At 34.9% G+C, this 25716-nt stretch overlaps 1 protein-coding gene across 1 annotated transcript in view; it reads right to left on the minus strand.

Annotated features, from left to right (window-relative positions):
• Positions 1 to 200: 200 nt before the first annotated feature.
• The window catches only part of KNDC1 (kinase non-catalytic C-lobe domain containing 1), a gene marked incomplete at both ends in the record, with an annotated part of 59164 nt that continues 33648 nt past the window's right edge, over positions 201 to 25716 (minus strand). The window contains 24 exons of the mRNA XM_082286496.1: positions 201 to 432; positions 695 to 852; positions 1479 to 1538; positions 1641 to 1763; positions 2178 to 2328; positions 3614 to 3696; positions 4009 to 4224; positions 5290 to 5469; positions 5725 to 5872; positions 6272 to 6385; positions 7667 to 7878; positions 8162 to 8259; positions 8371 to 8464; positions 10292 to 10689; positions 12125 to 12216; positions 13779 to 13923; positions 14031 to 14875; positions 14970 to 15132; positions 15304 to 15394; positions 16052 to 16129; positions 16459 to 16617; positions 18803 to 18864; positions 18967 to 19038; positions 22023 to 22137. Of these exons, the coding sequence (XP_082142622.1) occupies positions 201 to 432; positions 695 to 852; positions 1479 to 1538; positions 1641 to 1763; positions 2178 to 2328; positions 3614 to 3696; positions 4009 to 4224; positions 5290 to 5469; positions 5725 to 5872; positions 6272 to 6385; positions 7667 to 7878; positions 8162 to 8259; positions 8371 to 8464; positions 10292 to 10689; positions 12125 to 12216; positions 13779 to 13923; positions 14031 to 14875; positions 14970 to 15132; positions 15304 to 15394; positions 16052 to 16129; positions 16459 to 16617; positions 18803 to 18864; positions 18967 to 19038; positions 22023 to 22137 (4089 nt within the window). The remainder of the gene's footprint in view (positions 433 to 694; positions 853 to 1478; positions 1539 to 1640; positions 1764 to 2177; positions 2329 to 3613; positions 3697 to 4008; positions 4225 to 5289; positions 5470 to 5724; positions 5873 to 6271; positions 6386 to 7666; positions 7879 to 8161; positions 8260 to 8370; positions 8465 to 10291; positions 10690 to 12124; positions 12217 to 13778; positions 13924 to 14030; positions 14876 to 14969; positions 15133 to 15303; positions 15395 to 16051; positions 16130 to 16458; positions 16618 to 18802; positions 18865 to 18966; positions 19039 to 22022; positions 22138 to 25716) is intronic.

Raw genomic sequence — 25716 nt, forward strand, 5'->3', positions numbered from 1 at the left:
GCCATCCAGTTGCCAGAGATTCAAATCCCATTAGTCAGCATTTTCTAATTCCATGTTAAGAAATATAATAATTTCAACTTGAGACAGTATCTTATGTTGTTTCACTTAAGTACTTCCTTGGAAATTGGTCCAGCAGATGAAGTCAACTTAATCCAGTTTTACAGTCTAGACTCAGAATAGAACAGATGAAACATAAATAATTACTGAAATGTTGCTTTCATCCTGCGCAGTGTGTCCTGAATTTTTCGAGAATGTTTTTCTGCTGGTATCTGATGGAAGTTGGCACAGTTGTCAGCTGCCAAGGCAGAAATGTCTGCATCTTTAAAACGAGTTATTCTTTGTCTGAGGTAAGACTGCAGCTTGAAATCTGGTGCATATGTATAAGGATTCTCTTGGAAGGCATGAACTTGGCTCACAACTTTTGCAATATTTCTTGTAAGAGAATATGGTAAAAAAGATTAGTTCGTTTTGCTGATGATAAAAACAAAAGCATAAACCAAAACCCAAACTTTAAAGGAAATTCAAAGGCATCAAGCATTTTATTCTATTGTATATGTACCTCTAATTACATGTCCAAACAAATGAAATTATTTGAACTGGTAACTGTGAAATGCTGCATTAGTTCTCATTATCTCATTAGACAATAGTGTAATAAAAAATGTAGGTGATATATACACATAATTAAAATATTTACCTAAGTTTAGTCCACTTGTGAGCTCCATTTGTCATTGTGAATCCTCCAGTTTCAAGTTGCTGGACATGCATAGCCAAAACATGGGCTGATGGAATTGTTGGAAGAGTTTTGAATCTGTCTCCTTCCATCAGGCATAAGCTGTCACTTTTTAAAAACACCTAGTTAAAAAATGCACTCAGATTAATCTCACATTAAGTATTGGGGAAGGCTTTACAAGTTCTCCATGTACTTAACACTATCTATTTATTTGTCATGAATATCAACTTTTGCCACTAAAGTTCAAGACAACACTATGAATTCATCTGGTAGCAAACTTTTTAAAGTACACAAATAAATAAAAGTAACTTTAATCAAAAGATACTTCATACATAATTTTAATTGTTGTAAATTACAGGCAAAATTGCATTTTAAAACCTCACTCTATGTTTCAAAGTTGTATAGATCAGTAAGACAATGGCTATAATAAAATAAACATTTAAGATTTTTCAGAACATATTAGAGCTGCAAAGCATCTGCAGAAATCTTCTAATGCAATGTGTCTAATCTAATATTTTAGCTTGCTTCTGAAATTTTGATTTGTCACACAGGATACATGTTAAAGAAATACTCAGATCAAAATTTACATAAACTTTTTGATTAGGAGTAAAAAGTCTTCAATCAAATTAAATTCATAATACAAAGTAATAATTATGGTTTTCATTCTGCAGAGACACCCATTTAAGCAGATCTTGCACCTTCTCCAACCCCAAAGAAGTCATTTTGCATTAAGGAGTTTATACTGTACCTCAACAGCCTTGAGTTCCTCCATTATCTCAGCTACCTTTGCAGGTAAAATTTTCCAGGCCTTATAATAAAACAGAATAGATTTTTGTTTTTCACATTAATGTCCATATTCAAACAGAATTATATTAAGTAAAATGGTTAGAGAAGAGAGTCCCAAACTTACTGGTAACTGTCGTACAATAAGATTTTCCAGTCCTGCTAGGATTTGCATTGCAGTAGCAAAATTTCTTTGTTCGTAGCAGCATTTTGCTATAAGAAGAAATTTTGATAACAAGCTCACCTGCCGCTGGAAAAAAATTAAGATATATAATATATACATATATAGACATAGTAAATCTACACAATACAATTAAATGAGAAGGGGGAAGAGGTATTTCCTTTTTCAATTTGTTATCGAAATTGCTCTCTGTAGTTACATTTCCCTTCACCAAAGTTTTCCCCTTTCTGTCACTCAGGTGTCCTTGATAAAAGTTTGACCTATATTCCTCTCAGACAAGCCATTTCTTACATTCTGTTAGGTTTTGACACCTGCTACTAAAAAGCATCCAAGACCCTCCTTGTGACAACAAAGCAAATTTTTAACAGCCCACTCACAGGTGTATTTCAGAACATTTCTTGCAGGTTTGCTACATAGCAATTCATAGATAATAACAAATAAATAACTATTTTGTAGTTACTAGCACAATAAACAATGACAAACCTTAGTTGTGTGACATGTTACAATTTCAGCAGCAACCCAGGTGCTGATGCTGTCTGCATTTTTTAATAATTGCAGAAGGTACTGGTCTTGTATGCACTTTGACAGAAACAGATTACAGACTTTCAGTGAAACTGTGTCAGCAGAAACTGCCCTAAGGAAAATATGGAAAAAAAAAAAAAAAAAGGCAAAAATAATTCTGGCTGATACTGGATTTTTAAAGAAAACTTTGATTGTGAAGATGTCAACTTCTAACCATTTAAAATAATTTTGCATTTCTTTCCATCTTGATTTTATACTTCATGATGTACATAGTGAGCTGTATTACTTTTTCTTCCTTATAATTACAAGATAATTATATCTGATCAAAAAATAAGCATATGCAGGATACATTTCTGTACATAAAACCACTTTCACCACTCATTACTGAACAATAAAACCCCAGCCAATCTGACACAAAATAACAGCCAGAAATCCAAACTCAAGAACCACAGCCACATAAGAAATTGAAACTGATATCAAGGGGCACCACACACTTTGTTTCCCATGACTGGACCCCAAAATCTGTATAAATGAGCTGATTTAGCCTTGGCCATTGAATAATCTGTAAAAAATGAGGTGCTTTAGATGTACATTCCCTATCCTTAGAAGCAAAAATCTACCATAGGTAATGCAATTAACAAGTACTAATTAGAAGCTAACTGAATCCACTGAGTATGTAAGAAGTAGACCATCATAAAAATAATTAGGTCTACGTGGTTGGATAAAAACATTAATTACTGATAAGCAAATAATTTAAATAGGTTGGTAACCACTCTAGTAACTACAGGAAAATTTCTGTGTATCTCTGAATACCAATAATTAATTTCCCTAACAGTACAGAAGGAACATTGCACAGAAGCTGTGGAATCTCCATCCACCTTCAGAACCCAACTGCACACAGCCCTGGGCAACCTGGTCCAGATGACCTTGCTTTCAGCAGGGTAGTTGGACTACATGATCTTGAGAGGTCTCTTCCAACCTCAGCTATTCTGTGAGATTGTAAGTGTCTTTGAGATTTTAAATAAGTACACACATCCATAAGCAAGGATCCTACTTCAGAATCCATTACACTTTTTCCCTACCAAAAATGCAACCTTTCAAGCAACTCCCAACACAAGTTCTTAGAAATATTTTAGCCTCAACACACTTCAGATTTGAAAGAAATCACCTGGCAAATGTGACCTTCCACATACATGCATGTGCATAGGTATATACCTGTATCCATGTATGAAAACTCCTGAAATTAAATAATCCATATAAACAGGCTACTTAGTTTGTAAAAAAAAAAAATACTAAGTATTCAAATTGTTTCTCTGTTTCTGACTGTATTAAAAGTGTAACACTCTAAGTTATTGTGAGTCAACAAAACAGAAGGGCAGTTAAAACAAGCAACTTACTTTGGCACAGCAACACACTTATCTTTAACACCGAGTGCTCTGGAATTTAGGAAGTGTACTGGATGACATTTATGAAATACTTCCTAAACAAAAAGAGTAAGATATATCTGCTGTTAGTTCTAACAGTTCTTTTAAAATGCTCAGGGATAAAAATGACAGAGTATGTCCCCCTCCCAGCCCACCTGCATAAATTTCTGAGAGGGATCACAGCCTAAGAACAGCATTTGATATTCTGTATTTCACTGTAGAGGTTTCAACAGAAAAGCTTTAGTTCAAAGTACCATAAAATAGTATGAAATAAGCTTGAAACAAGGTTGGGAAATGGTAGAGAAAGATGAGAACAAGTAAGAAGATAGATATTATTTGTACTTCCAAATAAACCTAGACCTTTGTACCTGCTGCAGTAGTGTCAGCTGCCAACAAAGCTGCTGGGCACTGCACTCTATCAAGAGAAATGGTCCCACTTCGTCTGCTCTAGCAAAGGAGACTGAGGTTTCTTCTGTGAAACTGCTACAGCAGGGCTTTGGCAAAACTGCTGAACCAGTGTGCAGTCTCTCTCTCTGATATTGTGCAATTGGTCCCATACCTTTGGATCGCTTCCAGTAGAAGTTCTGTAGAAAAAATAAAATGTAAGGTTACAACTTCTCTAAAACAAACATTATGTCTCTTGAACAAACACTTCAGGAAAGTGTTAAGAGAAACACCTTTGTGCATGCAAAACTCTTCAGCTAATCTTCAACATTAGCCCAGAATGAATTGGTTTACTCAACATTGCTATTTTAAGCTAATATAAAATGCACAAGGAGTCTAAACAGGAGGCTGCCACATCTCATTCAACAGTCAGTATTTAAAACAAACCTCTGTGTATTCAAGCATGCTGCTATAAAACATTTTACTTCTTTTTGCTTAGAATCAAACACCTCTTTCCAAGAAATATTTTGTTTTCCATTATTTTTGCTTCTTCTGTCTTCCATTACCATTATTATGTGATGACAATAAAAAAAGTCCATGTTCCTCTATTCTGTTTGCCCTTCCTTGCCTGAATCCCCAATATACCCACGGAATTGTGCACCTTTATCATGAGGCTGGTTCTTAATTTACAATCTTAATGCACAATATTGATACATTTGACTTCCACATGTTATTTTGGTCACTCTGTAAAGAGATCTATTTTTGGGAAAAGCCTGCAGTATGTTCTGGTTTCTGGGGCTCTAGAACACTACAAAATAGTAAATATAGACAAAAATTCAGACAAGTTCTTGCTACAAGCTTTCAAGTTCTAGCAGGAAACCGCTTAGCCCCCACTGTTTTCTTGTATTTATAGTCTTACAAAAACCAATGCCTAATAAAAAGCATTAATGGTTGACAAGGGGGCAAAGGACTCCTAATAACAATGAATCACATGATAGTGTCAAGAATGAAGAGTTCAAATCTCAAAGTTTTTTATTATCTGATCTGTGATTACTGAAACAGCTGTCAGTAGTTAAAACTTAAGATTATTTTCACAGTTACAGAACTGTCTGGATCTTAGATACTTTCAAAAGAAAATTTAAAATGCAGGTACATAATTCTTATTAAGTATGTGGGCTGGATTCTGAGTTGGACACTTCTGTTTTTGTCAAAATGTAATATATGGAAATGTGCTCCATACACTGCAGTCTGAAGAAAAGACACACCTTTCTGGAAACATCTTCTGAGAGCTTTTTACATAGGGAATGTAATGTTTTTCTGCCCTCCTCACTTTCCTCTTCACATTTGTCCACACTAGAGCACTGACCAGCACTGCCACTTTTCCTTGCAGAGGCATCCTCGAGCAGTGACAACAAGCGCTCCCCGTAGCCATTTAATGAAGCAACCTGGGAATGCAAAACAGGCTAACAGAAAGCAGAACTCAATTTCCCAGAAATTAAAAGCAAGTTACAATACAGCTGTAAGATTCTTAACCTGTCCAAAACCAGACATACTGAACACAGCTGTCAAATATAGCATTATTTTTCTTTTATTTACGTTAATTGAACTTAGGGCAGCTATTTGTAATAACAATGTTACATATCCCATAACCGACTTAATTTTTTTTTTTTCTTAAAGGATCTATTGAATTTCTGAATTACCTTGGAAGAAATAAATTCTTTTAGGGTACCCAGAAGATCAGTATTTGTTGCAAAGTCTACACTATAACAGTCTTCAATCCATGCCTGCAGGATGTAGAAACTGCGGTTACATATTTTGGTAAGGGATGTGGAAGGATCCAGGCTTGCACTGGTGAGAAGAAAAAGAAACTTATTATGCCAAAATTGACATCCAATTCCAATTTAAAAATAAGTGTTGACAAAACCCAGAAGTTTTATTTGGTATTTAATGTATTATCTTAAATTCCTAAACTTCATGTCTCTAGCATCCATGGTTCTATGGGAAAAAAAGCTGTGGTTGTAATTACTACCCATTACTGGATAAGTGGTAAAAGGGAGAAGCAGAACTGAGAAGTAAGCACATTGTCAGATGCAGCTCTTGCTCTAGTTTTGCTGTCATTTGTTAAGAGAGTCTTAACAAACATAAAAATTCATTTTAATTAAGTAGGACTTTTGAGAAACAACTATTTGTTATTGGGAGGAAACTCAATTGTGCTTTGATAATATTTTTCATGGGAATTTACTGTACCTGGATAAAGTGCTGCTGATTCTATCAAGAAGAAACTGCAAAAATTCTTCTTGTGTGCAGAAATAGCGAAATGTATAAAGAAACTGCTGTACATAACCTTCTAAAAAGGCATTTCTGTAAAGCACAAGAAAACTTCAGACAAGCCAGAACACATCTTCAACTTGCATTACAGTACAGCAACAGCAAACAATCCTCAAAATATCAACAGGCATTTTAAATTCTCAAGCTCTTCATAAAACCTTGGATTTTTTAAAAATTATTTTTACACATCAAGTACTCTGACTTGCAACCCTGAAAGCATAAGTAGTTTTATAGAGAGTTTCTCTACTTTCAGTCTTGTGAATAACCACTTTGACACTTCTATTATTAAGGCAAGTTACAATCTAAATAGTATGGAAGAACATATTACATTTTCTTTTTTTTCTATCATATCACTTGATACTGCTTTAAAACATTTTCTTTATAATAACAGCATAAGAAGTAGATACATTAAGCAAGAAAATATTCCCCGTAGTTCTAATTAGAGGAGTAGTTACTTCAACAACAGAATACAATCATACACACATTAAAAATGAGGGCATTTAATTTTTTTATATACACACACTCTCAAGGTCTTAACACAGACCTTGAGGTCTCCCTATTGGCTTACAGCTAATCATGAAAGTCTGTGTTTGATGAATGTGGAAACTCCAATTCCAAAATATTTTCTTCACTTTGTGCAAAATATTAACTACCAGGCAAAGCAGCACTCAGCGTAAGTAACTGGATCTCAGAGTCAGGATGAACTGGGAGAAGTAGCTGGGAGGAAGTTGCTCCCTCTACAGAGGCACAAGTCTGAAGGAGCTGCTGGCAGTTTCCATCCTTCACACTATTACAGCTCAGGTACCTTAAAACAACACTGCCCTCACCTGAGCTGAAGGACACCTTTATCCCCTTTTATACCCTGAGATAAGCCTGCATCTTGATCAGTGGCAAGGACTGATTATTGGGGCAATAATCTGTAGAACAGAACCTAAACATTTTCATATCCAGACCCTATTAATAAGAACTACCAAATTACATCATCTGAAGAATTGTTGTACTGCTGGCAGTAACATAAAGTCTTGATTCCATGGCAACTATCAGAGCAAACCTCAAATAAGTACAAGATAAAAGAGTTTAAAGTTACTAGTTTTTTATTTATTATCAAATACTTTTAATCAAATCCAGCTGATCTTTTGCCTTTTTCACGTCCATTTCTGTAAATGAGTGTTCATAGAAATAACACAAACTTGATAGAAGAGAGGAGAATTTATTCAATATTGAGTAACTAGGATTTATCACAGAGACAAGTTTTTCCTGATTTAGCAACTATGCTTCAACCTACCCCCAATTTAGGTGCAAAATATACTATACCTAGAATATAAATAAGCCATTAAACCAAGTGGTGTACCGGCCTGCAGAACTCTTACTCCATTTTGATTATTACACTGGTGTTTCTCTGTGTTATAGTAAAGAAGCAATGATGATTCATCCATAGGTGCCATGTCCATGGTGTCAGTTTTCCCATTGTGAATGACTGTAGGCAGCACATAGGATTCCACACCCCACTGCTCTGCATACATCATCTGCTCAAAGAAGCAAGGCCATGATAAAATAAGAAATTGAAGAGGAAAATTCACACAAAATGCAATCAAGTTAAAGACAAATTGCATTTCATATAATTGATTTTTTTTTTCATTTTTAAACAATACTAGTAGCAATTACCTTTAATAATTCTTTTGGATCTTACTTAATTTGGCAGTTTGACACAAAACATTTCACACTTCTTATAGTGATCTGGGTGGCCAACTACACTGATGCAGTAATGAAATGACAAATTAAGCATAAGTGAAAAAAAGTCTGACTTGCCTGCACGTATTTCTTTACCAGTTCAAGAAACTGCACTTTTGATTTCATCTCCTGTAGCTGTCCTTTCAGTTTGGGCAACATAGATTTAGTTTCAGGACCTTTAGATTTAAAATACATGGCATAAGAACATCAATGATTCAGATTTACAGAACAAGTCCTTAAAAGTACTATGCAGCCATCTTATTACTGGCAAGTTGCTGCAATCTTACCTTTGCTTCTTCTTTCTTTCTGCAATAGTTTATGGTAAAACTTTATGGTCTTTCTGTAATTTTTTGTCTCCATCATTAGCAATTGTTCTAGTTCCTATTTAAAAAGAAACAGGATTCTGATCAGAATTGTAAGTGGAAGGTGGTTCTAGTAAGAAAGTGAAGTTTTAGAAGAGAATTATTTTGTATAAAGAAAAAAGACCATCCAAACAGACAAGAATATGGTACTAAAAATGAAAAACTACCTTTCACAGCTGTGCTTACAGGCAAGATACAGCAGGTATTATCTGTTCCCAGAAAAGCATTAGTGATGTCACAGTTCCCCAACTCAAGAACTGAAGCAGGTTTGTGTATGATGAGACTGCATGGAAGTTTGTCTGAGTCTGTTCACATAAATATGCCTTCAGTTATAATTGTACTTATCTGGTTGTTTTCAAGAGCATTTTTAAAACTTACAATCAGAAGTTACCCAGAATTAAAATTTGTATGTTCTGAATTTAGTGCAGACCCCAGAAACACTTTGTTAAACAGCTGACCTATATTTCCAGCAAGAACTGAAAGTTTGACTGAAATCAATGGCTTCCAAACAAGTATAATTACACTATACTGTACAACCAGGTCAGAAGGCAGACTAGAGAGCTGCTCTGGAAACAAAGGACATATAAATTTCAAAGTTCAGCTTTCATGTTTTATATTTATATATTTCACGAAATCAAAAAAATTAAACTAAATTTCCACAGAATTATGTAACTTAAGCAATGAATAGAAGTGAAAGTATATCAGGCCTCTCACAATGTATCAATTTAAAAGTAAACATTTACATTTATAATTGTTTGCATATCAAAGGTTTCATTATTTTACCAGCCAGTAAAAATGGGCCATCCACTTTGGGTTCAGCTTCTAATTTATTATGAAACAACAAACATGATGTATGTTGTGCTTTATAAAAAGTGGTGACTTTTGCACTTGGGTCCTAAGTTAACTACCAGTGACCCAGTTACATGAAACAGTATTTTAAATGCAGTAATTTCACGGAATGCAGCAGGCAACTCCCACAAGCAGAGTGATCAGAAAACACACAGCTCAGAGTTAACATATCAAACAACAGATTGGTAAATAGGTTAGCTTTAATGGGATGGACTTGCTAGAAATTAATTTCAGCTTAAGAAAAACCTGTCACTCTTTTTCAGAAAAGCTCAAAAGGTTTAACAACACAGTTCATTAACATCGAGTCACAAAAGCCCCCTGGATTTTTAAAAGATGTACTCCTACAGAGGCATCACACAGAGAACAGGGAAAGTACAGGAAAGCTGTTATCCAGATTCTAACTGGAAGCTGCTATCTTTTACTTCAAGGTCTGTTTTTGCTTCATCAATTAAAGCAAAATCAAGGTGATTAAGAGACTATGTAAAAAGAAAGGGAATCAGAACGACCAACCACTTGGAATCCAGCAGACAAAGTGGGTTGTCCCATAAAAGACCTGGGGTGAGTAGCAATGATGTCAGAGGCAAATTCTCTGTCTATTCCCCAACATTTTCCAGTTCAGGTAGGTCTAGAGTATAAAAACCTTTGATGAAGCTACATGCCTGTGATGTGCTCCAGTCACAGGCATTCTTAGCTCTTTTCTATAGTATCACCACCATGGGGTTGGTGCAAAGAACAGACAGGGCTTTTCCACTCAACTTTAAGAACAGGAGGTGGGTTGTAGGTCAGTGATGGCACTTTTGTGTCAGTGAGCTTTATTTTGGAATACTACCTCTACTGTGGTTACTGCTAAGACATGACAAATCTTGAGGATTTTAAACCACTTAAGAATCAATATTTGAAAGAAGAAATGGTGTTTCGACTCACTATAACAGAATGAATTTCATCACGCTATTAAGCAGCAAGATGTATCTTAATGATTTAAAATCAATGTACTCACCACTTTTTTAGCATCTATATTTTGTGACTCACTTGATTTCTGCTTTCCAAGGTTTTTCAAGTAATTATGAACTTCTGAATCAAAACATTCAGCTCCATAAAAAGCACTGCACCAACCAGGACTACAGCCATGAAAGTCAGGTAGATTGGGAGATGCCAGGTAGCTGTTTCCAGCTATCTTTATCATGGCCTGTTCCTCTGAACTTGTATTTCCTTCTGCAAAGCCTGGACCACAGCTGTTGCTTTGCAAATATTGTTGCTCTTTTGCTATGGGGACTGTACTCTGCAGAGTCAATTCTTTTTTGATATTATCCAAAGGTGACTCATCAAAATCCATTTCAACTAATGATGTTTTTATCATAGGCTCAGCCTTCACGTCAAAGTTTTTCTCCCCTTTTCCTAAAAAATGTGTATAGGGGAAAAGAAATAATGGTTATGTGTTGTAATGCATGCTTTGTTGAACTTAAACACTACCCATACAAAACACTGCTATGAGACCACGTATGTGCTCTAACAGTGGGTTTAGATGCTTATTGTGACTTTACATTTTTTTTCTCAACTACACATTGTAAAATGATAAAGGTTAAAAACATTTCAGAACTATTAAGCAATAGTTAAGTAATGCATTTCTGAAAAGTACGAAATATTTTCCATGCATAGGCAACAAGCATTTAAACAATACAGAGAAACTTTAAGACTGAAGTTAAATATGTCAGACCTAAGAACACATTAGTGAAAAAGAACACATTAACTTTTGAGTTTTTTCCATCCATAAGTCTTGAAGCTTTTATTCCATACAGAGAGGGCAAGAATACTCGATACAGCCAATGTTAAACTTTCTATCCCTACAGGACTCAATCCCTTGAGTTATGATGGGACTTTTTTGCAGTTTTAACAACTACTACCAACCTTCAGGGACTGAGGTGACCATCAAAGGTTGGTATAATGCTGACAGGAGCATTTAGACCTGCCAGAAGTCTCCCTTTCCACTTGAGCAACCCTCCAGGGCTTAGATATGCCACCTTGGAGTCAAACAAACCTAAATTATTGGTGCAAAGAAATCACACACTCCACAGTAAAGTCTAGCTCTACATTTGCAATCATTCTGATTTGGAATGGAAAACTGCAATACTGAACAAATATTGCAGCAAAGTGCAAAATTACAAATTTAAGTTTTGCTATAAAAATGAACAATGTTAAGTGTATAAGCCCTTCTGTAAAACACACACATTTTCCCTTTGCTAAAAACAGAGAAGTAAGCAAGTTTAAATGCTGAAATTTGGATGAACTGTCTTGAAGAAACCTCACACTGGTAAAACAGCAAACAACTAGAAGCTGTCCATCTACGCAGCAAGCCTAGAAGGGGTAATGGTTTTGTTATAATATTGGGATTCACCAGTCCCAGCTCAGTTTTGAGTTCAGTTGCTGAAAGATAGATATTTTGTAAACTTTCGATCACGAAGTGTGTCAGGAGAAATATAAAACCCAAACTGAAGAAGTATAAATAAACAATCCACTAATATAGCAGGCACTAGAATATCTACTCAAACACAAGAAAACCACATACAGCACTTCTCATTTTGGGAGTTTTCAACAGACACATCTGTCTAAATAAAAGTAGGTAAAGTAAATGACATTCCACAAAATAACATTGGGTCAAATGTAAGCTTCATTCATTTATGTCCTCAAGGCAGTGATAATGTAAAGATTCAGTGAAAATGTCCGTAATTGTTGTGTGCTTTTCTGAAGACACAAGGAAAGTGTCTCAAAGCTTATGTCATTGATAAGATTCCCAGCACACACAAAGATCTAGAAACATGAAGTCTCTTCTCACCCGCTTTCTGCTCACTGGTTTCCAAAAAGCTTTCAGATTTCTGCACATCTTGGAATTTATTGCCACACTTTGCTTCATCTGCCTCAGTTATGCTGAAAATACAAGGAGACTGAGAAAAATTAATGTTTCCTATAATTTTATATTTACATCAGCAAAATGAGATCTTACAAGTGACTCTACCATGCAAGTAAAGGGCTTCATAGCATTTATCTACTTCCTAAAGTTTTAATGTTCAGCTTCAGTTGTTATTTTACAAGAAAAAAACAATGCTCAAATGGCTATTCAAGCACAATAAGACAGAGATTTTCCTGTATAGCATTTGGCAGACTCCAACAGAAGTACAGAGCACACACAAACAGAAGGCTTAACTCCAGGCATAACTTAAGACTGCAAATTACTGTAGTGGGTTTTTCACTCAGGATCCAACCTCTGGATAACACTGACTCCTAGTTATCCATAGTTAGAATCATAATCTGAAGTCAAAGAAGCTAACACTGAAAAACTGCTGTAGTCTTTGTCAAGCTAACGTTAAGTAAAGCAGTGTCTGAGAGATATTTTAAGACAGGCCTTGCATGTGATGTAAAAGCTAGACCTGTATTTTACACTGGATAATAAATTATGATCTCTCACTGTCAAAAACTACTTTGTAACAAAAGTTCATACAGAGGATAACCCCTTCACACATCTCAGTAATTCAGCTGCAACAGTTCAGGTTTCTCCTACCATGTCACTGAACTCTGGGGAACTAAGGGCCTAACTTCCAAGCAATTTTCAATATCTCCTTAAAAATCCCAACCTAAATGGAAATAGGCCAGCATACCAAGGCTGGGTATTTGGAGGTCATAATCTATTATCTCTGAAATTTGCTGTAAGAATTATACACCTTTCAACACTGAAGTTTTTCTAAACTGTATCTACTAAGCTTCTTTGTCAAAACTTCAAATTTGTAGTTCCAAAAACCCCCAAATTAACTTTGACATAAATTTATTTCTTTTTCAACCGTTTTCAGCAAGAAGCTTTTATAAAAAGTGTGCTACATTTGGAGGCTGCAATAAACCAAGAATTTTGAAATTATTTTTCAGGCAGATACATATGTCAATGAAGATTAAATAAGAAAAACGAGAAATTAATTAAGCTGTTTTTTCTCACTTAACAGGCTACTTATGAAAGACTGCCAGGAGGAACACTGAGTCAAATTAAACCGGTTAAGCAAAACATTTCTAGCAAAGCTAAATTAATTTCCTTTTTCTTGGGTGTGATTAGAACACATGATGTATAAAGAACTAATATCAAACAGAATAAGCAAACTGAACAGTGAGAGCAATATACTTCTGATTAAACAGCCTCCTTCTAATAAGACTATGAAGCTCTCCATCAATGTTTGTAACCAATATTGAGCAGAATTAGGTTTCCATTATTCAGCTGTCATAAGATGGAGTTAGAGACAAGTGTAATAGAAAATATTTTTGACTGAACCATTAAGCACTAATTATCATGGAAAAAGCTTTTAAAAACCTCAAACTGTGAAATAACAGTTTACAGAAAACAAGTACGAATACCCGAAGAGAAACCACATATTCTTTCCTGCTGCTATGAAGTAGTGATAAAAGCAGTAAATTCAACTGTAAGAAGGAAAAAGCTGAAAAACACCTACCATAAGTGTGAAGATCTTCTTCCATTTACTACCTGATAGAGATTCTCCAGTAATTTTTCATCCCAGTAGAGGTCACAAAACTTCTCACAAATTCTATCAGAGAACATACCAAACTTAATTTCCTTTAAGTTTAAAATGAAGTTACCTTGTTCAAAATAAAAAGAACAGAAACAAACAAAAGAGGGAGAAAAAAATTAACAGCAATATTCTTACAAATCAACGATAATAACATACAGAAGAAAATGCACATACCCATATCAAAAACTTCAGTTCCATTCTCTAAATAACCATCAAATGCAAACTCCTCTTGTATAAGATGAATCACTTCCTGTAGTAAAGTGCCACTTGTTCTGTTCTGATGGTGCAGGACTTTATCATCAAAGAAATTATAATTGTCTTTATTCACTGAAGTACATTGTGTGTGTTCTTGTTCAGTGAAAAAACTGTCTATGCTGGTAGCACACTCAGTTTCTTGGCAGTTGGTTTGAATAACTGGGCTACTTTTATCAAACTGGTTCTTTGTATTAGTAGTCTCATGACTTTGCACATTGCAAAGGGAGGCATCATTTTCTGTCTGCATGCTCATTTTATAACTTGCAATAGTACTTGAAAGTAACACTGGCAAACTGTGATAGCAATCATAAGCAATTCTTGAGCGAAGAGGCTTATTTGGTATTTGCTCTGATACAGCCAAATGTACTGGTACAAATGTCAGAACTCGTCTCTCTGAGTCCTGCTTGAGAATGATGTTATTTATATGAAGAAAATTAGGAGATGTAGGACAAGCTAGGGAGCTGGAAGGATCTTCAGATAAAATGGTCTTCTCTTCTAGAATATGTGAGGAATCAGATGGTGATGGTAATGTAACTGTAGAAGTAAACATATTGCCTGAGTTTTGCTCTTCTGAAGACATCTGGAATAAATGGCTTGGAACTTGTAAATCACACTCAGTTGTTTCAGGTACAGTTTCAGCAACACCTGTATCCTCAATACCACAGCTTTTAGAGCCTTCTATATATCCCAATTTGTTGTGGTCCATACGTTTTTCTTTCCTTGTCTCTTTCTTGAATTGCTCAGAAACTGGTGTGTGAACCTCTCTGAAAAAAAAAAAAATTTTTTTTAAAGAAAAATTCAAATAGATTTAACAATGAAGTTTAAGCTTTAACTTATTCTGCTTTAGGATGTACTAACTTTGTTATATTTGCATCTTGTTTCAAAATAATAGGCTTAAAGTGAGTTGCAGGAGAGGTGAATGCAACAGGTAATGTTGCTTTCTCACAATTTAGTGAAATCTGGCATGGTACTGGTCCTTTAACTGCTACAAGTTTACTTTCACTGGTAAAAGGCACAAATCCTAAAAACAAAAGCACAGAAAGATCATCAATATGTAAAACATAAATGCAAGGCAAGTAATAATCAATTTAGATAGAAAAACAGTTGCATATTGGACTGAGAAAATCTTATGTGGAGAACTGAACTAGAGAATACTAAACCAGAGTAAACATGTCAGAGCCTGACTGCTTACCTAGACTTGACTCTGAAGGGTCCATTTCATGTTTCTCATTTTTAAATTCAAAAGTGACATGATCTTGAGACAAGACTTCTTCCTCAACAGCCTAACAATAAACATTGAACTCCAAATTGATGTTATTAGCATTTTCTTTTATCAAAATCTGTTCAGCACATGACTTTAAAAAAAACCCAATCCTCATATACACCTAGAATATTGCAAAGCAGCAACCTAGTCATGCCAAGGTGAGGAATTAAAAAAATTACATACAGAAGTCTAAGGACTGGTAGAACTGTTTAGAAATCTTGATAACTTGGTCTTTCAAATCAGAACCTTAGGGTAATCAAAGTTTTGAACAAGCTCAGTTCTATGGATTGACTGAATCCTGTGTGCATTATATACAAACATTTGAAACACAAACAGAACCCAACAATTACATATTAATTTCTTCTGCAGAGAGGTAAATAAAAAGAGAGATTATGAAATTAGTCACTTATTCTTCACCCATACAGATTGTGGGGTCAGAGCATCACAATCTGTGGAGTGATCATTCCAATAGCAAGGACTAGGAAAAGGCAGTACTTAAAGACTACTTGAAAATACATTAAAAAAAAAAACAAACCACAAAAAAAACCCCAAAAAAATGACAACAAAAAAACCAAACCCAAAATCTAGCTACTCTTGCAGGGGACAAAATCTTACTGGAATACATTTACAGAATTAATTGAAAAAACACAGAATTAAAGAAAGGTGGCACTCTTACCTTAAAGATGGGTTTACCCAATAATGTCAAAATATTTTTGCTGTTTATACCTTGTTCAAGTAAATAATGATCGCATGTCTAAAAAAAAATTGTAATTTTCAGTGGGTAAGTAAGTTTTCAGTCAAGTGAGGTATTCTTGGACAAGGACAAAGTCAATATAAATAGTCAGTTAGAAGTAATCTAAGTTCAGGAAGTCTTATGAACCTTGTCCAAGTCCAAGTACCTTGATAATTTCAATTTAAATTAAAAACACACCTCTCTGTGTCCCTAAGGAGGTAACTTTAAAAACAAAACCCAAAGTGACTGGTTATGCTTTAATTAGATATCAGTCTATTACAAGTATTAAGTTATTATTTTGATTTTAAAATCACTAAAATGAGAATTTGGACACAACTAAATTTAGTAACCTTAATTGCAGCAGTTAGAGAAGGTCTTTCTTCAGGGTTTTTTCTTGCCATATCCAGAAGTAGTTTTTTAAATTTTCTTGGCAATACTAGTTTGTGACTCGGTGGAACACTGTATTTTGCAGCCATCCACAGAACTGCAGCAACACCATAAACACAGACCTATTGGCATAATGTAAGAGACAAAAAAGATTTAAACAGACTAAAAAAAGCCTCCACTTCAAAAACAATTCCAGCAAATTATCCAAAAATTCCCCCCATTCCCTGCCAAAAAAAGAAAAAAAAAAATTGCTAGAGTTTTCAAAGTACAGATTACATTTGGCTTTTGAGGATGCTGATGAAAATCCCAGCCCATTTCAAAATCTAGTTGTTACACATGCAGGGACGATAACAGTTGCTATTTTTCTACTGTTGGAGTAACAGACATTAATTTTCTTATTCTTTACCTAGGGAATTTATCCAGGAAAAACGTATTTTAGAACCATTTTGAAGAATTCCTTTCTCACATAAAAAGATTGCTGCAAGCTCCAGAATACTACCATAAAACCTGGCCAGCTGCAATTTACTTAAAAAAGGTCATGATAATTCAGCAAGTAAGTGGCACACAGTAATTACGAGCTAGCCAGCAGAAGTCATATTTTATAAAGAAGATTATACCTGTCAGAAGAATGAGGCACTGCATATTTATTCTAGCAATTATTGTGCTACCTGCAGCTAGACCAATTGAAGTTGCACCAATGAGCGACCTTGAAAAGGACTTGGTCTTTACCAGCTTGCTTGTTTTGTTTGAAGAATTACAATTTTCAGAGTCAGATTTAGACCACTTAATGCTTAGTTTTCATATGTTAGTATGTACTATAAACACAATTTTAACAAATTTAAAGCACCATTCTTTACATTGCCCCGAAAGATATTAAAAAGGCTCAGTGGACAGAACTCTAAGCACAGTAGTACACAATGTGTTCCCATAAAACAGTGTTTTCTGGCACTCTTTTGAGCAAAGTGAACAGCAATGAACAAAACATAACAAGTAAGCTCACTATAAAAAAAATAATCTGTGAACCATTTGAGCTATTGAGCAAAAGCTACTAATAGGTACAAAAATACCTGAAATAGGAGAAAGCAGCTAAATCAAAACATAAATAATTTTCTTCCCCTTAGGTGCAGAACTCCAAGATTACCCTAAATGTATTAATTGAGGAAAAACTTGTCAGCCAATCCATCATATCCTTCAAAGAAAGTTCTTTTTACTGTTATTGTGATTGACATTACAGTCTTCATTCCCATACCATAATTTGAACTGAATGTTCATAACTAGAAATTTATACAGTCAACCTCATCAGCTTATTCTATATATAATGTTGTAGAAAACCAAGGAAGCAGATTACTTCAGACATTTTAAAGAAAACGAACAAAGCATAAAGACTTCAGGATTATTAATTTTTACTGTCTGGTGAGACTGCTGTATTATATTTCAGGGATAGTTTAAGCTTCTGAAACCTCAAAAAACCTGCACATTGGATCAAAGCAGTTTAAGAAAAAGCAATTTTAAGGAAGATACACAAATATTTTCTAATTACAGATAGCTTTACAGAAAATTGAATGTTTTTAGTAGATTTTTATGAACTTTTATTTTCTGATTCATGATTATTAAGTCTAATTCCAAAGAACTCATGTGACACAAGGTACATATTAGCTAACCTCTTTTCTTGTTACATAATAGAAAGGTACTGTAAATTCTGTTCCCCTAACTTTTAAGATCATTGTGGTACAGTTCGCAACTCAAAGGTAGCTGCTGTGGAGACACATTCACCTGCTATTTGACATTTTTATTATCTTTGTTCTAAAAGCTCCTTAAGGCTTTTATCTATAGCAAAAAGCTCTAAGAAAACTATATTGGAGAAAGACTTAATTCATAATGTTCCCATAGCAAAAACATACCGATAATAACATTTTTATCCAGTCTTCTAAATGTGAATAATCTTTGAGCTTCTGGCCAGACAGTCTAAAACACTGATCTTACTGTGACCTTCAGAATATGAAAACATGACTTCAAAGTCTGTCTTACTGCTAACAAACTGAAAATAATTAAGTCTTATGGAATACCATTGAATAACAGATTTTCGGCAGTTACTCCAAGAATTTTGGAAGGCAAAATTTTAGAAGCAACTACTTTTATGAGAGGTCAATATATTTTAAAAATCCCCACAGATAACCAAGAAACAGTGGGAGAACTGAGAAATATTAACACAGTCTTAGAAGAGTTTAGCTTTCTTCTTCAACTAGCAGGGGGATAAAACTGTCCTTTGATAAAATGCAAAGCAACCTACATAACCTACCACATTACCTTCTCAGTATCCACATCCTCTTCTTCAATTTCAGGAGCTAAATAAAATACATCACAAGATTCTAAAGGAGAAAAGAAATCAGAAACAAAAGGTAAGATGTTTGCTTTCTTCTCCACCTCCCCTGGAAAGAAATAAAAGCTGAGCATGCAATGTCTTATTTTACCTTCATCTTTTGGAGCAGCAAAGAGGATCCTTCCATGGCAGTCAATCAGCACAGAGTCCAAACATAAGACCACTGCAAAAAACCCACAAATGGGCAAGACATAATAAGTATCTGTTCTTGTAGCTACTTAGCACTAATAAAAATAAAAAATTTTTTAAAAGAATTTTCAGTGTCAGAAATTACTCTTTGATAAATGATGCTTTAAATAACATTTATGCTAGAACAGACACAAGCCAAAAAAGAGACAGTAGCTGTGCAATTACCCAAAGCAATTTCTGCAGAACAAAGACAAGAAACTGGAAATTTAGTCTCTTTATAGCCAGCCCTGAAAAGGAAGGTCAAGAAAGCAGGAAAAAAAAAAAGTGTATATATATATATATATATATATATATATATATATATATATATAAAACAGGTAGATATACTCTAGTCTTCTCACAACATGCCAATAAAGATAGTCAATTTATCTTAAGCATTTAAGTCTCTCTTCTCTTCTCTTCCCTCCTTCAACCCTCCAAAAATACAGGGTCATCATCTGGAGAAACCTGACACACACATGGCCAGATCCAAAACTCCTATATTTGCAAGGCCATGAAATCTTCCATTGTTAAAAAAGAAACAATGGACTTCTAAAACTATTTTAAATGATTTGAGGTCTTCAGAAGCTTAACATAAAAAGTCATGAGATGATGTTATATAAACTTGGTATTGAAAATGTTGTGGTAACACTGTCTATCTGTTTGCTAGCTTCAAAGCACACTTTAATTTAACATGTTTCACTGTATTAAGCCAACTGGCCAGTAATGTAGTCCTCTATTTCTAGATTACCATCAAATGCACTGTTTTCTTATTAGAAAAAAGTACTGAAAGTATAGATTGTTAAATTGAATACGAAATTAAAGTATTAAATGTATTAATTAAGAAATAAAATATTAAAGATGTCTAAGAGAAACTCAAATATTAATTTATTAATAAATAATTAATTGAAGAGGTCTAAGAGGCAAAAAAATAAAGTAAGAAAAAAAGGCAATATTTAGTTACCTGTACAAAACACATCTAAAGTTCACTATGCTTAACACAAATAAAGGCTTGTCTACTACCTTCAATAATATTGAATCTGGACCTGAAGTATATGTCTTGAAAAGCAAAGCTTTCCCAAACGAGAACCTTTGCTGGTTATTTCTGCAGAGGCAGCTTCATGCTCACTTGTCTTTGTCAGCAGTTAACTCCCCTGGCCCTGCTCACACAAACCAGATCTCAGCTTGTTCTGTACAACCTAAGAATCCTCACCTGGGCTCCCTGAATCACCCATAAGCAACATGTAAACAACATTCACTGATAAGAGGAGAGGAATTCAGTAAAATCCCAATGGAGCTTACAAACAAGTTCTGTAGCAGAACTGAATTAACAAACACATGAAGAAGAGGCTGGCTGTGGGGTATGTTTTCTTAGCCAGATAATTCCTGCTTAGGATAATGAAAAAAGTGTAATCAATGAAGGACTTGGAGGAAAAGGCTGTCTATGTGAATAAAGAAAAAACAATTCAGCTTCATATATTTAACTATGACTCATCAGCTACCAGTCTTCTCTACCATTGTCAAGACGAAGAATATTTTAACTATATATTCAAAATACGTATCAGCCTCACCTTTAGTAAGTTAGTATTATTCAAAAGGAACATCGAGAGAACTTTGTGTGTGTGTGGGCACTGAAGTAGCAACACCACTGTAAACCTTTCCACAATGCACAACTCCTCTCAGAACAGGCCGAGTATCCTCTTGCAGAAACATTCTAAATCTGAAACCAATATTCAACTTGAAGGTAGCTTTATTTGTCAAATACAGAATTTTTAAGTCAGGTGTCTTCCATTTGGTGGTTTGTCACTGTGTTCACTTCTACAGGCTACATAAGGTTCAGATGACAACTCAGTTGTCAGATGACAACTTTTAATATTTTTAAGACATGCACTTGGATGCATGTGAGTGCAGTAACAGAGGCTGGCTAAGCATATTACATTAGAATCTGAGACATTATGTGCAGTTATCTGAAACCTTCAAAACACTAGGAACATGCTATGAGGCTGAAATAATCCCTCTGTTGCAAGGTATATTAAATACTTCATTTTATGGGTAACAGTTCTCAAAACGCTCAGAATCTTCGTTTATGGCTTATTTCCTTTTAAGCAGTTTTATATCACAGAAGATAAAATAACTGAAGCTGAAACTCAAAGAGATGCAGTAAGTTTTCTGTACATTACTATCCAGTTGTTTATATCCACTTACAGGCTTCAAACTCATCCCTGCCCATACTCTCAAAAGCAAGTTTTTTAGAAAGGTGGGGTGGTGGTGGGGGAAACCTCTGCTCTGTTTATCAGAACTACTATAGGTTTATCATTAGTATAAGCCAAACCATCATTCAGAATGTCCATGGAAATCTAGGATGGCCTTCTCCTGAGTCACACACAACAGATTCCAACTTTGTCAAAGGATAGTTTCCCCTTTCTCTCTCAGAAGCTTACTTCTTATAATTCATCCGTAAACTGAAGCATAGGGGATGTGGAAGGAGTAACATCATGACAAGATCCTGGGTGCTTTAAAATGACAAAGCCCTGTATTGTAGAAAATATGTCAGGAATCATTTGTCACAAAGAAATCCAGGCAAAAGAGGAAGAGTTTGTTTACGTATATATGTATGTAAAGCTTATTTCCTCCTGCTTGACACAAGTCACAAGTGTTTTTCTTAAAAGTCACAGTACAGATTCTCCATTCCCAAAAGGTCTAAAATTTGTTTCACTGCTTGAAGCCAAAGATTCATTTCTGCTGCAAAAGCCACCAAAACTCAGAATAAAGAGAAAAAAAGACATTCACCTATATATGGAAGAAAACTCCAAATTGAGTTTTGCCACAATTTAAGAGAGTCAAAACGGAAACATTGCCTATTATTTTCTGTACACAAAATGAACGTCAAGATCCTTTCAATCAACAGAATAAAAGGAAACATTAACACAGTGAACATAAATAACTAGGCAAAATACTTTATGATAATTAAGACTATACCTGGATAATCTATGCAAGTCTGTAGAGTATATAAACACCCGTGACATAATGCCCAGAGTTCATAGTCTTTCAGAGGCCTACCATACCAGGATAACAGGAGTTTTAGAGAGATCCACTGAAAAAAACAGTGAGGATGCAGAAAGTTATAAAAATTATCACAAATGAAAAACATTTACTAATGCAATAAAAAAGTAGATCCTAATATAAAAAAAATACTCAACTTAAAAAGTAACAAGAAAATATATTTATTGCACTTACCAGTAATGAACTAATACTACTTATAAAAAAGCATGGTCCAGTTAGCTAACTGTATAAATGAATCAATTGTTTCTTAATTGCTTCAAGAAAAGTGAGCTGTCTGGAAGCTCCTTCTTACCATACTAAGGAAAGACTCTTAAAATGTCCACTGTGTAATAGACATATTTTATGATAAAACATAATTACATAATTATAGGGACAACGCCTAGACTGAAAAACAAAAAATTCAAATGATTGCCATCAAAAAAACAGTCCCACATTTAAATCCTGATTTACCCTGACAGTTGCATTACATGTCTTACCTTCAAGATTTCATCAACATCTCTTGTTCTTCTGTGAAAGATGTTAGCAATATTGACAGAATTAATGACAGGTTTATTTGAAGTCCAAGCACGTTGTTTTATTTTTAATCACTGGCTGCTCAATTTGTAGTAACAGCATTAGTCTTTCTGACTATCAATTTAGCTTTTGATACCTGGCATAATACCTTAACATGACAAATATACTGCTCCATGGAAACCTACTGTTCTTCAGAGACATGCTTTACATTTTGTGATTTTTTTATATTTGGGGGGTGGTGTGTGTTTGTATGAATCTAAGAATATGAGATTTATAGTAGTGCACACACACCTTCCCGATCAAACCGTGCTAATGGAAAAGTTTATCTCTAGTAGTGGCTCTTGACATCAGCGGCACTTTATGATCTCCGCTCATCTACCAAAGGAACAATAAAAAATTCATTGTAGGCAGAAACCTCTGAGTGAGAGCAAACCCAAAGAACTCTTTTAAAAAAGAGCACAGAACATTTTCTCTTGCATATGCAGTCCTGAGAGAGTCAACTTCAGGCCATGTTGGGAAAAAGAATTACCAGAAGTAATTCAGGATTAACTCTGGAAAAAACCAAACACGCCACTCTCAAAAAAACCGCAAACAAACAAAAACCAATCAAATAAAAAAGCCAACCAAGCCAACCCAAAAAAACCCAAACACAAAACTGAAGCACAGGAGACAAACAAAAACCCCTCTGAACTGTTTTGCTGCTTTTAGAGACACCTTTATATCCCAATCAGTATTTGCAAACCTACATAGGCTAAGGGTCTCTCCCACACGCAATGTCAGTACATCATTAACTCTGACAAATCAGCCTCTGCACTGTCATTTACTAAACTCAATTCTTCATTATCTTGTCTATGAAATACCCTTTACTGAGATGCTCTTTGGATTTTATCATGCAATATGTAATGAGCAGGCTACTGCATTGAATTTCATAAAGCTCAACAAACAGAAATAGCTTCAGTGCAATCTATGGAGAAGGACATGAATTTCTGTAGCTGAAACTTTGTTGATAATTTTAACCAGAAGACCTTCTCAAAGAACACAATACCTTAGGCCCATATTCTTTAAATATTCTTTCAAGGTGAACCAGATAAACGACCTTTTTTTAAACAAAATATGACAAGAAACACACCTTTTGATTTACTGAAAATGTTTCATATTCTGCCTACCTCTGACAGATAAAAATGAACTTGGTGCTTTTCTATCCTACATTGTGGCACATTGCAAAAATTAGTAACTTCAGCATAGACTGATTTGAAGCCAGGTGATAAGATTCAGTTTCATTCTCCAATTTTGCTATCACCAGCACCCTGGAGTGCAAAATTCTTTCATCCATGTGTTCTTTTACTATATCTAGAAAAGTAAGCTCTTGAACTGTCTGATAAAAAGCCATCAATCACACAGCAGGAAGGAAAAGGACAGATAGTCAAAAGAATGAATTAGTCTAGAGACCATGTAAGATAGAGCTTCATACTGTTAATAGATTACTATCCCTGAGCAGCTGTTTCCCCCTCCAGAGCACTCTGGTTCTCATGTGCCTCAAGTGTCTTTGCTCACAGACACTCTACAAAGAAAGGAGCAGTCAACCTTCAAATTAACCCTGCACAGCTGACAGGAGTGAAAAGAAACTATAAGAGAAATTTCAGAGACTTACTAAAACATTAAGAAGGTTTTGGGATTTGGGAATTTTCTTCTAATAAGTATACACTAGTGCCACATGTTTCTCTAGTTGTAAGATACAACTACACACACTAGTTATCCACACTGGTTGTGGTAATATTAGTTATTATCCACACTAGTTGTAAGATAATCCCTCCTCTTGAAGTTTATGTCTCTAGAGGCTCGAAAAGCTGCAGCGAAGAAAGATGGACTTCTTTACCACATATACAAATCATCTTTCACTTCAGGAGAACGTGATCAGTAGTTAGCCAGGGAAAGAAGGATCTCTTAGTAAACTGGAGACTGAAGTTTGTTGTACAGCAGAAAGCTGCAAAGTATTTCTCATCACTTCTGGGATATCCAAGCTCTTTGGAGTAAGAAAGAAATGAGAGAAAGAAATTTAGGTGCAGCAGGAGAGTAGGAATAAATCCTAAGAGCAGCAGCAAAAGTTTATGATAAGGAACAAGTGTCAATGATAGATTAGAAAATAGAGGATGAAGAGGCACCAGGAAAACTGTTTTGGAAGAAAAAAGTATGTAGGGAAAGCAAATCTTAGCAGAAAGGAGAATCACTGCCATGTACAGGATGGCTAAATCAAACCGAGTCAGGAAAAAAAAGGATGCAGACTGGTTACAGGCTGATGAACTTAATTTAAATGCATATGCTCATTGTTTCTCCAGCAAGCATTCTAAAGAAACAAGAAACTTCAAATATAATATTGTTAGCTGGTATTTGTGTGCTAGTTGGTCTTCTGTCATGCTAAAAACTACCTGCACTGCTATTGTCTCTTACTATAACTCACATCTCTCCTCACCTTGATCATATCAAAGATTGATTTTATTCCTGAAACAAATATCTGAGAAGGTCATTCTTATACTGTCCTAATTATTACAAATTCTCACCTTCGTACACCAGAAAGAGAAATGTGGAAGACTTCAGATGAAAACTGAGGGTTCAGACCTGCTGGGGACTTGTGCTTCTAACACCTTGCAAAAGTTACCCCATGTAGTCAAGGTACATGAAAAGACATGTTTCATCACACATTTGCATTTCCATCCTTAAATAAAAGTATTTAATGCAATGCTCCTGGTACCTCACCGCTAAGATATTTTAACACAATGCACATTCTAACTCCACTGAACCTTGGTTTGGTAAACATTTAAGTGTAAAACTCCTTATTTAGGCATGTCTCAGGTTTGGCTGTTTTGTTTTTTAACATGCAAGTCTCTGATTCATGGATATTACTATTTCCTAAAAATAAAAACCCCACTCAACCACCAATTAAAAAAAAAAAAATCAGAAGTACTGAAAAATATATGATTAAATGGTTTTAGTCAAACGATCTGTAGCATGCATTGTTTCTTATCTATTCACATATTTTAGCAAAGCAAGCTCACAATAACTCTTCAGCATCTATAAGTCCACTTCATTTAAACCATTA

Source organism: Coloeus monedula (genome assembly GCF_965178545.1).
Source record: "Coloeus monedula genome assembly, chromosome: 8".
Lineage (NCBI taxonomy): Eukaryota > Metazoa > Chordata > Aves > Passeriformes > Corvidae > Coloeus > Coloeus monedula.